The sequence below is a fragment of the Channa argus genome, chromosome 22 (assembly GCF_033026475.1).
Source record: "Channa argus isolate prfri chromosome 22, Channa argus male v1.0, whole genome shotgun sequence".
NCBI lineage: Eukaryota > Metazoa > Chordata > Actinopteri > Anabantiformes > Channidae > Channa > Channa argus.
This window is the reverse complement of record NC_090218.1, coordinates 6,132,415-6,150,879: the sequence shown is the minus strand read 5'-3', so window position 1 is coordinate 6,150,879 and position 18,465 is coordinate 6,132,415. Positions and strand designations below refer to the sequence as shown.

Here is an 18,465-nt window from a genome sequence, read left to right as displayed (position 1 = left end):
GAGAAGTGGTTCAGAGACTGAATCAATTTATTGATTCTTCTGATGGTGTGGTCCCTTATGGTCTGCCTGACCATGCTTTGGATACAACTGATCCAGTTTTAAAACACCATGCACTGCACTTTTGGAACCCTCAGGTCTAATTATGATTTGGCATAAGCATTTAGATCAAAATAATTATCTGACTCTTGTTTTCAATAGGACTTGCCTGGGAAATGCCCAGTCTTTCCAAGTCTGCGTCCCTTGTTTGTAACAGTTTCTTTCCAATGGTTAGTTTTAAATTCAAGTTTTTACTTTATTTTGTTTAGTGTGCGCTCAGTTTTCCAGACACGGCTCTTAGTTTATCATATGAATAGAGAAGCAGATGCCGACTTATTATTTTCAATATAAATTCCAAAATATTTGTCACAAAGTGGAGAAGCAGTGAAGTTCATGTTTTGCTTTTTGTCACATGCTGCTTGAGTTGCTTTTATAATGTTTGATTTATGACCCTAATGTATAACCCCCCCCCCCTCCGTAATCAACCTCCCTTTCATCAACCTGCAATGTGGAAAGTCTCATGTTCACCATTATTGGTCAAAACATTCCCTCTTGCTGGTTTTCCTCCTACTCTGATAGTTACATGAGCCCCTTACTCTGCATAGACCGGGCCCCCTCAGGCTCTCCAATTTCTGCTTCTGCTTTTAACAGGATTTGTTCCTTTAATCAGTCTCCTTCTATGCTCTCTCAGTCCCTGTCCACACAGTGGAGGACATCTGATACATGATGCAGATGATGGTAATGTGGCTAGTGCTCATGTAAAAATAAAATCCCCATCACTCTCTCACACGGGCAAGGTTATTACCAACTATTATGGAAATGGCTGACTGTAAATCATAGTCACTCATGAGTGAATGTTAAGTACAGCAATGTATTTACTGTTAGAGCAAAAATAGAAACCTTCATTAGTTTTATGCATACAGGCTACGACTTCAGCATCCAAACAATCAATCGGAAAAAATAATCAGGCTTTAAGACTAAATGAGAATCACAATCTGTGTGTTTAAAGCCGCTGTGATTTCAGCTGTGTTGATAGAAGCTGGCTAATGTTGGCACATGTGCATGAGAGATGTATATACTGCCAACACGTTGAGCAGTCTGCTGCTGCTGATCAAGGTGAAGGTCAGCCGGGCCGGCAGAGCCGGCGGCAATCACTCTTCTTAAATAGTCAATTCCACTTGCTGGAACACAGCCACACACTTATGACTAAGCGCCCAGGTTAGAGTTTGATTGGCACTCCAATCTTCTGCAGCTTTAGCCATTTTAGCAATGTCATTTTGACGACTGGTTGGTGAGTCAGTCAACTGCTGGATGGATTGCATGAAATTCTGTGCAGATATTCGATAATGTATCCTACTGACGTTGGTGATCCCCTGACTTTAATCAGAGTTTTCGCAAATTATTTGAAATAGCTCCACATGAACTTGATGTACATTCAGCACAGACATTAATGTTGTTCAGAAGAATAATCTTACTATTTTTGGTTATTCCCCTGCTTTATCATGTAGTGATGTGGTAAGTGCCCCATCAAGATGAGTCATCGTGAGTTTGCTGATTCTTTTTTTTTTTTTCAAAGCGCCATAATAAACTTAAAATTGAATCTGTCCAATACTTTGGCTAATAACCAAATACCTCCAAAACTAAGTACATTCCCACGAGCCTCCGTTGCATTTTGTTCAGTGCCACTTAGTAAAGGTTAACATGCTGTGGCGATCAGAGTGAAGATTACACAGCCTTAGTGTAACATGTTAGCATTGTTCTTATGAGCTCTGTGGACCATGGATGCGGGTTACATATCACTGCTGTCCAGCCTCAGTACTCAGGTTATTTACTTAACTAAAAGTATCGGTACTACGCTGTAAAAGTACTGCATTCAAAATATTTCTCAAGTAAGAGTACAAATGTATTTGCTCTAAAAATACTTTAGTACCAATGTAAAAGTACCCTTTGTGTACAATGTCTCATTTCATTAAAATAATCATGATACTATTGGATTATAATTATTGATGGAATCATGTATTCATCACTTTGCAGCTGGTAACAGTTGAACATATTTTAAAAGCTTTATACATTGATTTAATGGTCTAATCTAGATCATCTACATTTACTTGAAAACACTACTTAAGTAAATGTACTCAGTTACTTCAGTTACGTTACTGCAGAGCTGCTAACACGGTTGTGGAGTCTTTTCGGTGTTTAAATTTTTAAGTAAACTTTGACCTTTTTTGAATCAGCTGGTTCTTTCTAATTTATATCCAAACAATATAATTATCTTATATTTACATGAGTGAGGTTTTATTTTGCGTATTTGTAGTTTCAATGTCATAACAAAAGCTCCCACAATAAGATTTGTTGATGTTGTTGCTTTTTCCACATCTCCTGAGGAGTGTCTTTTCTCTTGTTATGATGTTCCCAGCTATAAAAGCTGAATATTGCTGACATTATTCATTCCCACTCCAGGGGAAAATAACCTAGGTGACATACTTCAAACCTCAGAAAGCAAATAAATTATTGAGGAGAAAGTCACTCCTGGGGTAATTTATTTGTATTCTGTGGAGTCAGCAATCCCCTCTGCCACATGAGGACCTAAATATGTTAACTAAAGAATCTAGTCTCTTGTTTTTGTCCTTTTTTATATCTGACAGTTTTAAAGTTTTATTAAACATCCAATGACAGTATGTAATTCCGTCGCAACATTAATGCCACTTAGGTGATGGATGGATAGTGATGGATGGCCTGAACAGTCTGCAGCTGCCGATCAAAGATCAGCATTACATTTTTCCATGCTGACCTCTGTCCTCCACGGCAATAAGAGCAGCACATACTATTAATGTGTTACACTAGCTGATCACTGAGCAAGTGAAATTAGGTGTTTTCTTCTCTTTTGTGTGTTTAATCAGGCTTGAGGCTGTAAAACAGGCTCATTTAAAACTGTAGATCTATCTTTGTGAGCAGCCAGAGGACTAAAAGCTAAGAATAAGCCCCTTTCTCTCTGATCTTCAGATAAAAATAATGACTTCCACTGTTTAATTTGCCCCACCATAATAAATGTGAGATAATCTCCTCCTTGTCCATCTATCCACGACTCCTTTTCCCCACAGATGTCCCGCTTTGCTCTCAACAGTAATGGCTGAAGTATTTTCAGCAATGTGGTGCAATGTGGATGGATGATGAAGACATTTTCTCTTATGACTGTTCACGCTTCTCATTCATCAGTTGTCCTTCACTGTAATGTGATCCCTTTTTGGAAAATTTGTTTTATCGCTCTACCTGGACAAGGTGTGTAAGTGAAGTTCAAGCACACCAGCACGGATGACTCTTGATGGTCCTCCTGCAGATATCTGGTGTCCCAATTATTTCTATAAACTCACATGTTGGCACTGGAAAATTATAAACACAAAAGTGTGCTTGATGTACATTTTTTTATTCTCAAATCTATCTGTTCTCATATATAATCATGTATAATCATTCCAATATTTTTTGTATGAGTCCTAATGAGTTTAGTCTGTTTTTTACCTGGAAGCAGTAGGGAAGAAGCAAATGCCAAATCGTGATGATTTGAACGTATTAAGATAATATGTAATAATATTTCAAGTGATATCTTTAATTCAAAATCTGATTTAAGTAAAAACAGAAAATTATTAACCGTATCAAAGGTAAAAGTAAGAAAAATGTCTCCTATGATTGATATATGACAACATATGACATTAAAAATGGTCTTTAAAAGCATCTATGTGTAAGCAGTGTTTAACTTAACGTTGCTATTTAAAGTGGTTTGAATTTCTTTTTTGCTTTTTTGTAGTTCAATGGTCACTTAATCTTCACCATGGCTTCTTATTTTTCCACCTTTCACCACACAGACCTGGAATCTTCACGTCGCACATCTCTCAGCAGCTACAAATGCATTAATTATTGAATAAAGGAGATGTCAGAGCATTAGACACTGACCTCTGGAAGTCCATCACCACAGTGTCCGACTGGGTGCAGGGCAGAACAGCAGCGTGTTGCTCGAAAAAGTTCACCCTGACTGTGAGTAGAAGTGATGAGCAGCATAGTCACTGATGGACAAAGGTTAATATTCTGAACCTACCAAAGAATAATAGCATCTCTTACTTTGCTCCCATAGGACACCGCTAAGGTTAACTGAGGAATGTGGAAGGATTGATTTCAGGCACCTAAGGGTTAGAAATGTTCTTGTCTTGTGTCACCCTTTCTATTTACTGTGCAGAGTTTAATTAGTCCAGTGTTGGAATTTAACAATTAGGTAACCAAGGATGCAACAACATTGTCACTCGATTATCTGATGCCCTGGACAAACTCTGGATGACCTGTACAAACTCTGGAAACTCTAACTCTTGACATTAACCAAACCCAGATCCGAACCCTGAACCTGACCTATGTAGATTCTGTCGGCGGTTTTAAATTATATACCTGTCAAATGCTTCGTATCACAGTAATATTGTATATCTACTCAATGTATGTTCCTGAGCTCAGACGATGAGCAACAGAAGAGAAGACAATGTAATGCAGTGTTTCTAGAGCAAATATCCAATAAACACATTAAGGAAATGCCCCTTTTCAAAAACATTTTAACCGAATTCTGAAACAGGATCACCCAGAACTGGGACTGATTAACCCCTTCTAACGGGACTGGCAGCAGGCCAGTGTCTTGCTCTGACTCAGTTGGTTCACTTTCCAAGGTGTCACTGATACACTTCACCTATGAGAAGGAGTGTCTTAACTGCCATGGGGGCCTGGGTATCATCATTCAATGACAGCCAGAAGGACAAACAGCGGTCACCTGAACATCAGATATCAACCGTTTTGTAATTTAATCTAAATTGCAGACATTGCGAGCCAAGTATCCATATCATTTGTTTGTGACTGAAACTTAATGTGCTTTGTGAACCTGGTGATGTAAGCCAATCGGGAGCAGTCTGTGTGGAGTCAAGCACATTTTGGGTTAAAAATAAATAGCACTTCATGTAAAAATCTCAACGGTATATTTGTGACTAAATAAATAAATTAACACATGCAATATTAGTATGGCTTATGTTTGTGACCTCAGAATACCAGCATATACAGTGATTCTAAAAAGTCCTGTGTCTATTTCGAGGAGCGTGTATTGATTTCTAGATCGTGTTGCATTCAGACTTTGAAAGTTACAGTAAGAGTTTGAGGACTATGGATGAATGTGATATATTGGACCAAAAGTGCATATACCTCCAGTCAAGACTGTAATGTGAAAAATGCTAAATGAATGCATCACTATGTATAAAGTTTTAAAACATCATTTATCTGCAACCTTGAAATAAAATATTAAATTTTCATTATGTGCAGCATATTTAGTGGGCAAAGAAAATAGATAATGGAATAGTGTATTATAACGTCACTATAAATATATTATTTAGAAAATGATTTATTACATTATATAAAGACTAGGACTGATGATGATAAGGTATATGTCCGCATTCATCTTGTATTGATGTGCCCACTTTGATTTTTTTATATCCATTTTTATGTTTGTACTTATTTTTCTGTACAATGAAAAAATGCTGCTCATATGAAATTATTTTTAAGATTGTATAAATTATTTCACATTTGATGCTTTGTGAGTATAGGACAATCACAGAATCTAACAATGGGTTATGATATGGACATCTGATCAGTCTATAGTTTCCACTCTGGGTGCCGGAGTCATGAGCAGCCACAGCTAACCCCTCTGAGTGACTTGGCTTTGTTTGGCTGGTTGTGTATGTCTGACTGTGGCTCACTCCATTACAAGTCTAAATGACTAATTAATGGTGCTGGGACAGGTGACACCGGCTACTCAAGATACATTTACACCCCCATCCCCACAAGGCTCTGACTGGAAACCACTGCAATTCTTCACTTCGCCCTCTCCTCCATCCTCCCCTCTCCTCCCTCATCCCCTCATGTCTAATTCATCGGTTGGTGGAGTACTGTTTAAGGAGCAGCTCCGCAGATGGACAGATGGGCCGATTGAGAGAAAGGTGAACAGGACAAATAGAGGTGCAGCTAGGTTTGGTTTAGGATGTGCAATTCCTTTAGTGACAGAAAGAGGGAAGAGGGAAGAAGTGATGGACACTATCAAACATACACACTCAGTACAAGAAAAAAGATGAAGGAATTTTTACAGCATATTACTGTGTCCTCATGAGGACTCTGGTGTGCCACAGTATGTCCCCTGGCGTCCACCTTAGAGGAAACAGCAGTGCTAAAGGAGATGTGTGTACTTTTAGCCATTAATGATCCTATGCAGCTCTTTGCAAAGCTGTTTGGTTCACTTTTATAGATAACTAAGTTATGTCTTTAAGGTTCCAGAGGTTCTACAGGGACACAGAGAAAGATATTTTTACTTTGAATGAGGTTTTTGTTTGTTCTTTAACAACTATTCCTAATCCGTCAAAGGTAAGAAAAAGGGGAGAATTTGTTAAAGATAAAAACAGGAAAGACACAGTTTGACACAGCAGTTAGAGAGTCCTGGCTGGTAGCCTGTAAAAGGCTATGGTTTCAGAATCTATACCTAAATGCAGCACAACTGCTGGAGGGAGTTGGAAAGGGGAAGGAGAATATTGTTTTAGGCATTATCATGTAAGGAAGAGTAATAAAACAACAACTCAAACATTATGGGAATTATCTAAACAACTGATTCGCATTGTCACATCCAAAACTGCTGACAGGCAGTGTTAGCACAGATAGAGGATCAGCTAAACACCCTTTGGCAAAGGTTCAACAAACTGTGTGTAAATGTAAGCTCAGCCAATGACGGTACACACATTTCTAAGCTGTATTATCTTATATTGCATCTTCGTGTTCTCTCTGTGTGATATTACACCAGAGAGATGGTAATCCCTTGATGTGCTAAGGAACTAAGTCAAGTTATTTTGGAATTTCTACACCCTTTTAGCCAAGTTTAGTTGATGTGTGTGTGCGTGTGTCCTTTACATGGGTCATAATGGATCGTTTTGAATTATGAGTACGTCCGGCGTGTGTCAGTCATGTGCGAGCTGGAGAGAGAATGAAGTAAAGGCCAGGTTGGCAAATAAAACAAGGTTAATAGATGATGAGTGAAGCAATGATGAATGAGGACACAAAAATGTGAAAGTGTAATGGCAGAGCCGACATATGAATCTACACACACACACACACACACACGCACACACACACACACACACACACACATACACTTTAATCATGCATACAGAACATACTATGCAGTTCTACACAGCTGCTAATTTAGAATTTGCTCCAGAGATGTCAGAAATAACAACACACTTGAGAATAACAGCGGAAAACTCCACGGCAGGGTTACTGGCATCTGATCACTCACCCACAAGCACGCACACAGACACAAACACACACACACGTGCACACACACACTGTAGTCAGGAGATAGGGATGGGCAGCCTAGAGTAAACCAATTACGAGGTTCAGCGTTAAGTTGAAGGCCATGAGGAGGGCACCATAACAATACGCAGGCGTCAGCCTGTGAATATCACCCATCGCTAAATCAACCCTCTGCATCGACTGATAGAGCACAGGGGCCCTGTGTGTGCTTCACGGGAGGAGATGAGGTCTGAGCAGATGTTCTTAATTGTTTAGAGGAAGAAATACTGTCCCGTACACCTTAATAGGCCAAACAACCAGACCTTAATACAAGGCTTTGTGCTTATCAGGAGAACCAGCCAGTGGTGAGGCCCTTCTCCCTCATTCACTCTTTGTTTCCTGACTAGCCAGTTTGTACTGGGTGCAAATCATTGCAGCTTAGTTACAAAATCTCGTAGAAAGCCTGAATCTAGTGAAGGCTGTTAATGCAGTAACGTAATGGTCAAACACACACACAGTGTGGGGATGTAATATCTGATGCATTCACATGTTTTAAGTGTTGCGGGTCTAAGTAATTCGAACAGTAAAGCGATAAAAACATTTCCCACACAGCAAGCAAAGTATATCCACCTAAAGGAACGTGAACTTTTTCTGTGCAGTTCAAACAAAATTCATCACGGGCTTGTTGAAAAGTAAGAATACTGGAAACTAAATATAAGGCAGTGTGCAGATACATGTTTTCCTTTATGAGGGCAGAACACACAGACACTTGATCGTTTGATTTGGTCAATAGGCTACTGTGGCCAGGTGACTGTTAAAAGAATTTTGTGTTCAATAAGAATTCAAAGATTTTATCACACCCCATTGTGACAAACATTATTACTTCTTCCTCAGCTTATGTTGTCAGTAAAGAGAACTAAATGTTCTTCCTCTTCAGTTCCTTTCATCTTTCCATCGGCGAATTACTTCTTTCTTTGAACACAGAACAAACGAGACTCAAACAGTGAGGCGCTGTTGTGATTTGTGGAACTGTCCGTGGTGCTGAACCTCTAGCTCCCAACTTTCTCTATTTCTTTCTTCCTGACCTCTGACTTATCGCATTAAACTGATACAATCTCTGTGCTTCTACCTTATTTATGTCTTTGACTTGCACCATTTTGTTCAGCTGTTCAGAAATAAATGTGTTGGGGGAAGAATAGCCCAAATTATTGTCATGGTTTTCACTTAAGACTAAAAAATGTATTGAACTTAAGTGCTGTACCAAAGTAAAGCTTCAAGGCTTATTGCCTTATCACTGTAGAATTCACTCAACCTCATGACTTCCAGGCTGAAATATAAAACTTTGTTTCAGATCAGTCCCTCGTGGTCCTCACGTCCATGCCAATACAAATCTCTGAGGTGGAAGCTGCTTATGTATTCAGGCTCATCGAGTTGTTTGCCCGCTCTTTACTACAGACGTGGAGAGCATAATCAACTCTCTAAAACCAGTTTGCTTTCTTTGGAAAAAGGATCAATCTGAGGGAACTGGCCAAAACCCCCATTAAACAGACTCCACTGTCCTCATGTAATTATAGCAGCGGATTTGCAGCAAACATACAGTTGAGAGGCAGTAAAGTAGCGAGGCTGTACTAATGGGAGCGTGATGCGGAAAGGAAACGACCAACTCGCTCGGAGTTAAATGATCCTAAAACAATCTGCTCATAATAAATGAGGTCATTTGTCGTTCAGACTGGGGAAACCGGGTGTCGATATCACATCTAACACAGCACAGAACACTTCTAACTTGGAAGAGCGTCGTTACTTAGTCTGTGATATTTACATTTTTCCAATATGTCAACATTGCCTCGTTAACTGGAGAAGATAAACATTGATGAATTAAAGCTACTTGCAGCGTGTTTCTCTCTCTCTTCCTCTCTCTTCCTCTCTCTCCCTCTCTCTCTCTCTCTCTCTCTCTCTCTCTCTGAGTGTGTGTGACAGGCGTCAAAAATACCACCAGGGAAGCACGGATCAGCAGCTTTCCACATAGCCAGAAATCGGCTGGTGTCCATCGTTCCTACGCGTAAATAGTCACCGAAAATTATCCAGACGATGACACGAAGCCCCGAGATGAGAGTGGATAGAGCGTGTTTCTGTTCTGATGGTAAAGAGTAGGGGACGTCGGACTGATTCGACTTTACATGCCTGAGAGGATTGTGCTCGGTCGCCTTCTTTGCAAGACACGTTGGCACACACCTGCTCTTGGACTCAAATGAGAGAGAAGATGTGGATATTTCACAGAGCCGACTATCCAACGTGTCTTTTTTCTATCTGCAATCAGTGGTGTTTGTATTATGCAGCTGTTGTGTGTCTGTTGTCCTCCCCTGTCAGGACGACTGACGCTTGTCCGTCATCCTGCGTTTGTGCCAAAAGCTCGGGGACGGTGACTTGCCGTGATGGGGAGGACACCGAGGTACCGGGGGACATACCGAAGTGGACGACCACCATGATACTCAAAGGGAGAAACATCTCAACTTTACAGTACGGTGCGTTCATGGCTAACGGTACGGAGTTGGAAATTATGACTCTCTCGCTGTCCTACAACGGGATACAGGCCATTGAACCTTACGCATTCTTGGGGCTCCCCCGGTTGCATTTATTGGATCTGAGCCACAATCAGCTGGAGTCTATCTCAGCCAGGGCTTTCCACGGATTACCAGAGCTGCGCTCTCTTTACCTAAATTATTCCGTTTTGCCTCCGGGCTCGGTGCAGCTCGCAAATGCGCTCAGCGCACAAAGTTTGCGTAACCTCCATAGACTGGAGTTGGCGGGAAACAGACTGAAGTCCATACCACTGATGAGTTTTGATATGTATAATCTTCACGCGTTAGTCCTGGTAAATAACTCCATAGAGAGCATCGGGAAGGAAAACGTAACTAATTTGTACCAGCAAAGGCGCATACGCGTCTACTTGTCTTTAAACCCGTTTCGGTGCAACTGTGAACTGGGGCCATTTTACTACTGGTTGAAGAACTCGTCCCAGTGCCCGGATGCAGGGCGTCTCCTGTGCAGTGAGCCGGAGGCCAAGAGGGGGAGTCCTGTGGAGAAGCTCCGCGTGGAGGACGTAGACTGTATGAACGAGAACCTGGAGGCGGTTTCATACGTGTTCCTCGGCATCGTGTTGGCGCTAATCGGGGTGGTGTTTCTAATGGTGTTGTATCTTAACCGCGGAGGCATCAAACGGTGGCTCAACAACATCAGAGAGGCATGCCGGGACCAGATGGAGGTCTACCATTACCGCTACGAGCAGGACTCAGACCCGAGACTTGCTAACGTGGCGGTCTAAGCTCCTGAGAGGACAGGGAGGACGATTCCCTGACAGTGGGCTGTCAAAAAACACCTCAGTAGTTTCTAAAACCAGCTTCATCATGTTGAACAGCTGGCCTGTAAACACCCTGGGATATGCACAGAGCCAAATACACTTAAATGACTATAGGTTCATCTTGCACAAGTGAAAACTTGTACATATTGTAAATGCATCTTCTCAGAAGAGATGTTCATCCCAATGTAAAGGTCATGCGTCTTCGGACGTACCTGGTCTAGAGGATCTTGTCAGACTTATTGTTATTTATAATATTAATCAAGAGACAGTTTTACAGTAAAGGTATACTGATGAGAAAAACTGGAATAACATTGTGAACTGATGTTATTACTGACCTCTCCAGCCTTTGAAAACTGTTTATTAGGTTATATCAAAGTAATCCTGCAGCCCTTTTCTCTCTCTCAGTGAAAACTGTGGGAGAGAAAAGTGAACAAGAGGCAAGGAAATGGACGTCTTGATTGGAGAGTCGTGTTTGTGCAAGCAGGCGATGCTAGAGTTCTATTTTATCATCAGCCACATAAGTTACCAACCTACTCCTTTATGACAACTCTTATCTAATGTATCATTTGACAGCAGGTCAGTTTCTCAGTAAAAGCGGCTAAGGTGGAATAGATAGAATGCCAGCATGCATCTGACTGTCATAGGCATAGAAAACTAACAACATTAATAAAAGGTCAAATAAAAAAAGGCGACTAAGCAGTGTTTTTTGCCAGTGCATTTTTATCATTTCATTGCTGTCAGGAGGTGTTGACTTCATACAGCACTGCATCGACATTAACCAAAGTAAATGCTTTTCTGTCAAAGGTCTTTTTTTTTTTTCTTTTTTTTTTTGTAAACTTGCAAGGCGAGTGAGTGAATGCATCTGCTCTCAGTGAATAAACTACCGTAAGGTGTCACATTCTCACCACCTCTGCGCTCTTAAGAAAAGGTTGAAACTGTTAATTTGTTTCTTTTAAAAGCGGCCCAGAAAAAAAGATCGGCTGAAGTCTGCGTGGAGAGATGTAATAGAAGGCCATGGCAGTGTTACACCCGTCAGCACTGTGACTAATAAACCATGGAGAACAGTGATCGACCTGTGAAGTCTGTATATCTCCACGTCCCAGAGCTCATCAACCCTCTTAACTAAGGGTCTACAGTATGATCAGAGGGATTTTGGAACCAAGGTCAAACATGAAAAGCTGGAAAAACAAGTGTGTGTGTGTGTGAGAGAGAGACAGAGAGACCATTTTGCTATGGAAATGAGCAGCAGCAGAGTTCAGCTGATGTATTGCAAAAAACAACATTTAAATAGAAATTGAAGAAGTGTTTTTGACGATACAAGCGATGCTTTGTCTTTTCATCTGATCTCACTAGAGTGAATGCTAATGAATGTGTATTGGGAAAACTTGCTCACAAAACTGACCTGTAATTTAATATATACAGTATAAAGGGTGACGCTTGTGTTTTTATTTTTCTAACGTGTACACGTACAATAGGGTGTAAGAATTTGACTATGTCAGCAGTGTAGAAGCTGCCTTCACTTGACATCAAAACGTCATTAAATCTTATGTCAGGTGACAGTGTACTACACACTGTCATGTTGTACACTGAGGCCAGAGGAGATAAACCTAATCACATGGACGGCAGTGTTCAAGGATACGTGTTGACCTGACTTATCTTGACATCATGTACCACATATTTGTACCGTTAATGACAGAGAGACTGTGCTGACTGTGACACAGTAGTCCTTTGGGCTAAATGATAAAGTCAGCATAGTAGCCTCCTCCAAATCCTTTCATTTAGCTGGTATAATAGTAAAACTTTAGGATGTTACCATGTTGACTTATGCATATTGGCACTAAACAATTGGAGATTCCAAAATCATCCAGGTGCAAATAAAGAAAATGTCAAGCGATTCCAAAAAGATTTGTCCACGGAAATTCAAAATATTTTTTCGAAAGGTTGAGATGATTCCGACTAGTCTAAGGTGAATCCACATTACCATCCTTAGGTTGTGCTCCTAGTGTGTGTAAATGCTTTATTTAACACTCTCAATAGTACAGTATTGATGTACAACTTCCTAAAAGTGGAAAATGCTCTGTGAACAAGTTTCTTGTTGGGGTAAATCTTAAAAATGTAGGTTTATGTTAAAAATGGGTCAAAGTCACATATGCACCACAAGGTGAAGCAAGACCTTGCTAAACACCAACTGTAATGTTTTTTGTCACTTGATATTCAAGAAACACTGCATCGTCTTAGGACAAAAATAATCCCAAGTTTATTTTTTACACGGAGAAAATGAAAATGAAGCGAGTGAGAGGATCTTGTGTTCGTTTAATGACAGATTGTATTTACTCTGCACATATCTCAAAATAAAAGTCTCAGTGTGGCTACAAATACACACACACACACACACACACACACACACACACACACACACACACACACACACACACACACACACACACACACACACACACACACACTTCAGTGAAACAATAGGCACTTGACTGGTTTAGGATCACATGTTTCCAGAATTATTTTCTGCTGTCTCCTCTTTTTCACGCTCACAATATTTATGTCAACTAATACGTCATCTCTGAAACAATGCTGCACAAAGTGTCCAAAGAACTGGATCTTTGACTGCATCTTATTTGTCTTCGCCTCTTCACCATTGCTATTTTTTTCTACTCTGGGACATAAATAAAGAGGCAGAAACAAAACAACTCTCACTCTCCTTGTACTTCACTCGTCACTGTTCCGTTTCTTTGTTCTTCCATTTTTTTTCCCTACAGTCTCTTGCAAAATACATCATTTGTCAGACTTCCTCTGTGCCCTGCACCGCCGCCACCCTCCCTCCCTCTCTACGTCTGTTCGCCTCTCTCGCCCCTCTTCATCCAGGTAAATGACTTTATCCAGTTGAGTGACTTTGTAAGGACGCAGGGACAGGGTTTAAGCTGAGCCCAGCAAACGGAGAGAACAGCAAAATAAAGATAAAGCAAAGGAGAGTGGAGAAAAGATTCATTAGAGTTCTTCGGTCCGGGCAGCAAATGTCCTTCCCTTGTGGAAAGCGATGACTCATCGTCTTGCTCTATATGTGAATGTCTGTGAGGCCAAAGCCAAGCGATGAAATAGGAGAAGTGAATGAATGAAAAAAGTGTCTTTATCGTCGAGCAGTTTGCTGCTATCAGAAAATCCAATCACATCCGTGTGTCTGACTGTTAGGCCACTTTTTCTATCACTCCTCCGCAGAAAAATGTGTTGTCTCACAGGTCATCAACCACTGATAGAATAGTACGGCTGCCATCACACACGCAGATGTTGCAGACTGAATGTAGGAAATTATCTCGCTCTCTCTATCTCACACACAAACACACACACACACACACACAGCCTGGCCAGGTGAAATTGATTTCTTCCTGGTTTCCCATTATAAGACCAGTGTTGCTGTGGGCAGAAGGAGGCTGCTTAGGTTTAATCTGACACATAAGAGTCTGCTTGAGTTCAACCTTCTATAACGAGATGCAGCTGAAGGTGGTTAAATCAAATTTCAGCTGTAAAACTTCACATTTATCCTGAGCCCAGTGGTAATGAAGACATCAGAAGGAAACCGGAGACTTTCTGCTTCCTCTTTCTTACTCGTTCTATCAACGTCCTACACAAAAACCAGCAGGAGGAACGTTGTCTCAAAATAGTGTCACTTTGTCTCTAGCACACTGTCACAGCAAGAAGAATTTCATTGCAATTCTGAAATACTGTTAAAGAGAGAAAGCAACAACGAGCAACCGTTCACAGAATGAAGGAGCAGGATCTAAACACAATCACTTACAAACAAAGAAAAACTTTAAAGATTTTCCCCCAGTTTGTGGTGATTGCTTTGGCAATTTAAGTTTGTCACATGTCACTCTTTATGTCAAATTTTTATATTAGTTGTCATTTTGTTTTTCCTAACGGAGCTGTGTGACTCTGTAAAAGAACCATTCAAATCCCAGAGAAGCGCAGATCAGTGGGGCCCCTTTAACTGTTGTAGTTGGCAGCGTTTGTCTGTAATCACGCAAATATATACAAATGATATACTGAGTTTCACACGGTGGCCAAAATGGGTACATTCTGATGAGTTAGCACAAATCTACATCCTGAGTAAAACGTCTGGCTACATATGAGCTCACAGAGAGACAATACTGATGTATCTGCTATAGGCTATGTTTGTCAGAAATGTTAAATTGAATTCAACATGGGATCAGATGTGCAAAAACACATTTAAAAAAAATTTGATCAAGATATTGTAAGGCATTAAAAAAATCGTTTTGGAATCTACATAGGAACCCAATCACCACATGTTTACTGGTACTGAAAAAAGCTCTGCATATGCATGTAGAGAATATCATGTTGAAATCCACAGCATTGAAGCGGTGATGAAGAATCACAATGCATTCTGGGTAAATGAGCCTTTCTAGCGTCAATCATTGTTCTCTCCCTCTCTCGGCTTATGAATGGTTGAGCTCAAAGACTCTATTTAATAATGAAAATAAAATTGAAAATGAGTTTTCAGTGCCCAGAGAAATGGGACGATTCACAGCTCTCAATATGTGTGAGAGAAGGTTTAGCCATCATTGACTCACTATTACTCTACACACCACCACCAATTTGCTTCTATGGCAAAGTCAGCGACAACTGGACACGTGAAAGTGGACATCAGGGACATCGAACAGGTTCTCTTAAAGCTTAAAATTGACCACTGAATAGTTTATTTGTTACAGGAAATTCTACTAAGCAGCAGTTAGTGCTTATTTAATCCCAAATGAAGCTCATTACAGAGACATTCGAGAGGCAAAAGGGCAGGAGTTAATCTTCAGTGTGGGGTCAACATGTCCTGTGTGATGAGAAATGCTCCCCAAGGGGTACACTGTCAACACTGTCATGTCATCCTATTATTGTGCTGACTACCAGAACTTCATCCATCCAAAGTCCAACAAAGGCTATGATAAACGTAGAGTTAATATTCATCTTAATTAGGGAGATAATTAACGAAGTCATGCATCAGTCTCCACTTAGCAACTTTAGTCAACATTTCCATTTTCTGTCTACTCTGTTTAGTGTTTAATTACTGAACTAATGTCCAAGCACATCAGGTTTTAAAAAGGACAAGTGCAGTCGTGGAGAACTCTGGCTAAACGGAGTGGGCTGGGCGACTGGCCTTTAACCAGGAGGACAGAGCCTGTCTCAGCAGGTTGTCGGTGTCTCAGACCTACAGTTTGGGCCAGTTCTTAAGAGTAATTTGCACTGTTACAGAGAAGTCTGACCTTAATCTCACACAGGAGGACAAATTATTTAACAAATGTTCCTCAAAGGAAGTGTGCAAGTGCTAATTTTGGATTAGAGTACAATCCTTCACCTGCTACTGATGTACGTAATACAATTGCAGTGGGGGGCTTTTCCCCTGGCCATGACCAGCGGCACATGTTCTCACAATCTGACCATGTGACCAGCGGTGGTTGCTTCTCATACTGACACCTGCTGATGACCGAACACTCTCATTTCATAAAAGCCTTAGCCACAGCACTTTTTACAAGTTGCTGGGTACTCCACAGCAGCTGTCTTTGCTGCAAGGAGGTATTTAATTAAGGTTTTATTGCCAGGGGTCTCCTCTCAAGGACAAGAAGGAATTCTAAGAAGAAATTACTCCATCAATGCTTGCAAGAAAAAAAATGGATGGATTGGATATGTGTTAAGTCATTAGGGTTTGGTTACACACTTTGTTTTCGTTTTTTTTACTGGAACAATATCTTGAAATTAGTGGTGAAGAAATAATAATTTACCTAAAGATTATTGTTTTTATTGTGTACGTGAATATTAAAAAGATAACTTATGAAAATTGGTGACTTATTGTAAAAATTATCATCTAAAATGAGTTTAAGATCACCTAAAAGTTATCAGGTTCACTGGAAATCATTTGGCTCTACATTGATTGATTGATTGATAAAAAACAAATTCACAAATTTCAAAAGACCAAAGTCATATATGTCATCATCCATCTCATAGTCCTGGTCTTGTAGACATGAGCCTCGCTTGAGACTTATTTGCAGTAAAGACTGGCTTTATTACAATGCTTTTATTGTGGTATTATTACATCAAAGAGGAACTGTACATTTGCAACAATTGTATTTAGGATATATTTATATATATATATATATCCTGATATATATCCTGATATATATAACAGGATAATATTTTCATTTCAGTTAAAAAAAAACATTAAAAACATATGCCCATCATTTATTCCTTAAAGGCAAATAAACGTATGTACTTTGTTTTTCTGATCAACAGTCAAAAAGCCATCGATAGAAAAAAGGTTGCTTAGGAAATCTGAGTCGTTGTTTTGTTTTTGTTTTTTTTATGGCTACATTTGAATGTAACAAATCTGGCACTTTGGTTTACTTATAGTAACACTATACATTTATTTATTATTTTCATAACTTAAGCAGTTTGAAAAAACTGATAAGGAAACATTTTGATGACTTTTAATCAATCATCTTGATAACTTTGAAGTGTTTAGAGTTCATTGAATCTCATTGCATTAATCACACCACCACCAACTGAAGCTCTGCTAATTAGCTGCTACCAATTCTGTTTTGGCAGAGTGTGTGTGTGTGTGTGTGTGTATGTGTGTGTGCGTGATGGACATTCAAATGGCTGTGAAAACACCACTGTCAGCTCTTTGAATATTTCATGCTGTCCTTCGCTCAAGAGAAGATGCTGATCCTTTGACCGATCAAAACATCGGCCCATTAGTTCGGAGGAAGCAGCATCTGGTTTGACAACCTGTCTGTCACTTTCTGAGCGATTCAAAGACCAGTTCCACAAAGCAATATCCTATAAAGCACATTCAAACTGTGGGGTGTGACAAAAGGTTTTTGGGTTATTTTAACACATCTGAAAGCAAAAAACACTATGGACTAGACAGTTTTTATTATTAATCACATGACTCTGACCACCTGCTGTAACGGTGAATATATGTAACATTATGTTGTTGGCTGTTGTTCAGCTCGCTCAGAAGAATAAGACTCCATTCATCATTTCATATGAGTGGATATAAACCTTTTGACCCATTCTGACCAACTCCAGCTCCAGGCTGTTCATGTTTCACAGGCATGTCCGAACTCTGTGTCTTCAAAATCCTTAAAATGTCAGCTACCGCCCCCATGTGGCCATGTGGCTACAAAGCACTTCAACAATGTCAACTGACATAATGTTTAAGGTTCCGTGGTCGTTGGTGGTTTATTTTTATAGTTGCCGGACCTACTAAAACACGTCTTCTTTTGCAGAGATACTAAAATGTGTTGATAGAATCTAGGTTCTCTAATGATTTTTAGTAGTTACCATTGCCTGTATTTGCTATATCTCATAGTTTTGTAATAGATTACAAACCTTGATTACTGAGCAGGCTTTCTGGGTAGAGGCCAAGAGGGCCCACAGGTCTCTGTGAGAACTGACTTGTCTAAATGTCACAGAGCTCAGTTGAAAGACAAAAAAACTCCAAACACACACACAAAATAAAAGAAAATACAAAATCAAACCAAACCAAAGAAAAGATATAAAAATGATATAAAATTACTAGAAACTGACAGCTGTCTGTAGCAATTTCTGCACATAATCCAACCACTGTAAGCATATCGTGGTATTATCACCAAAAATACTCATTTACATTATATTCTCAGATAATATTATGATATTACATTAAA

The 18,465-nt window shown here is 39.9% G+C and overlaps 1 protein-coding gene across 1 annotated transcript; it reads left to right on the top strand.

The window, feature by feature from the left end:
• Positions 1 to 9,366: 9,366 nt before the first annotated feature.
• Positions 9,367 to 11,970, top strand: tpbgl (trophoblast glycoprotein like). Its single transcript, XM_067492755.1, has one exon. It carries the CDS (start codon positions 9,635 to 9,637, stop codon positions 10,706 to 10,708), a length of 1,074 nt encoding a protein of 357 aa, XP_067348856.1. The 5' UTR covers positions 9,367 to 9,634; the 3' UTR covers positions 10,709 to 11,970.
• The last annotated feature ends 6,495 nt before the right edge of the window (positions 11,971 to 18,465 follow it).

What these genes read in the sequence shown, in the direction of transcription:
- tpbgl (XM_067492755.1), top strand. Translation starts at nt 9,635, where the DNA reads ATGAGAGAGAAGATGTGGATATTTCACAGAGCCGACTATCCAACGTGT.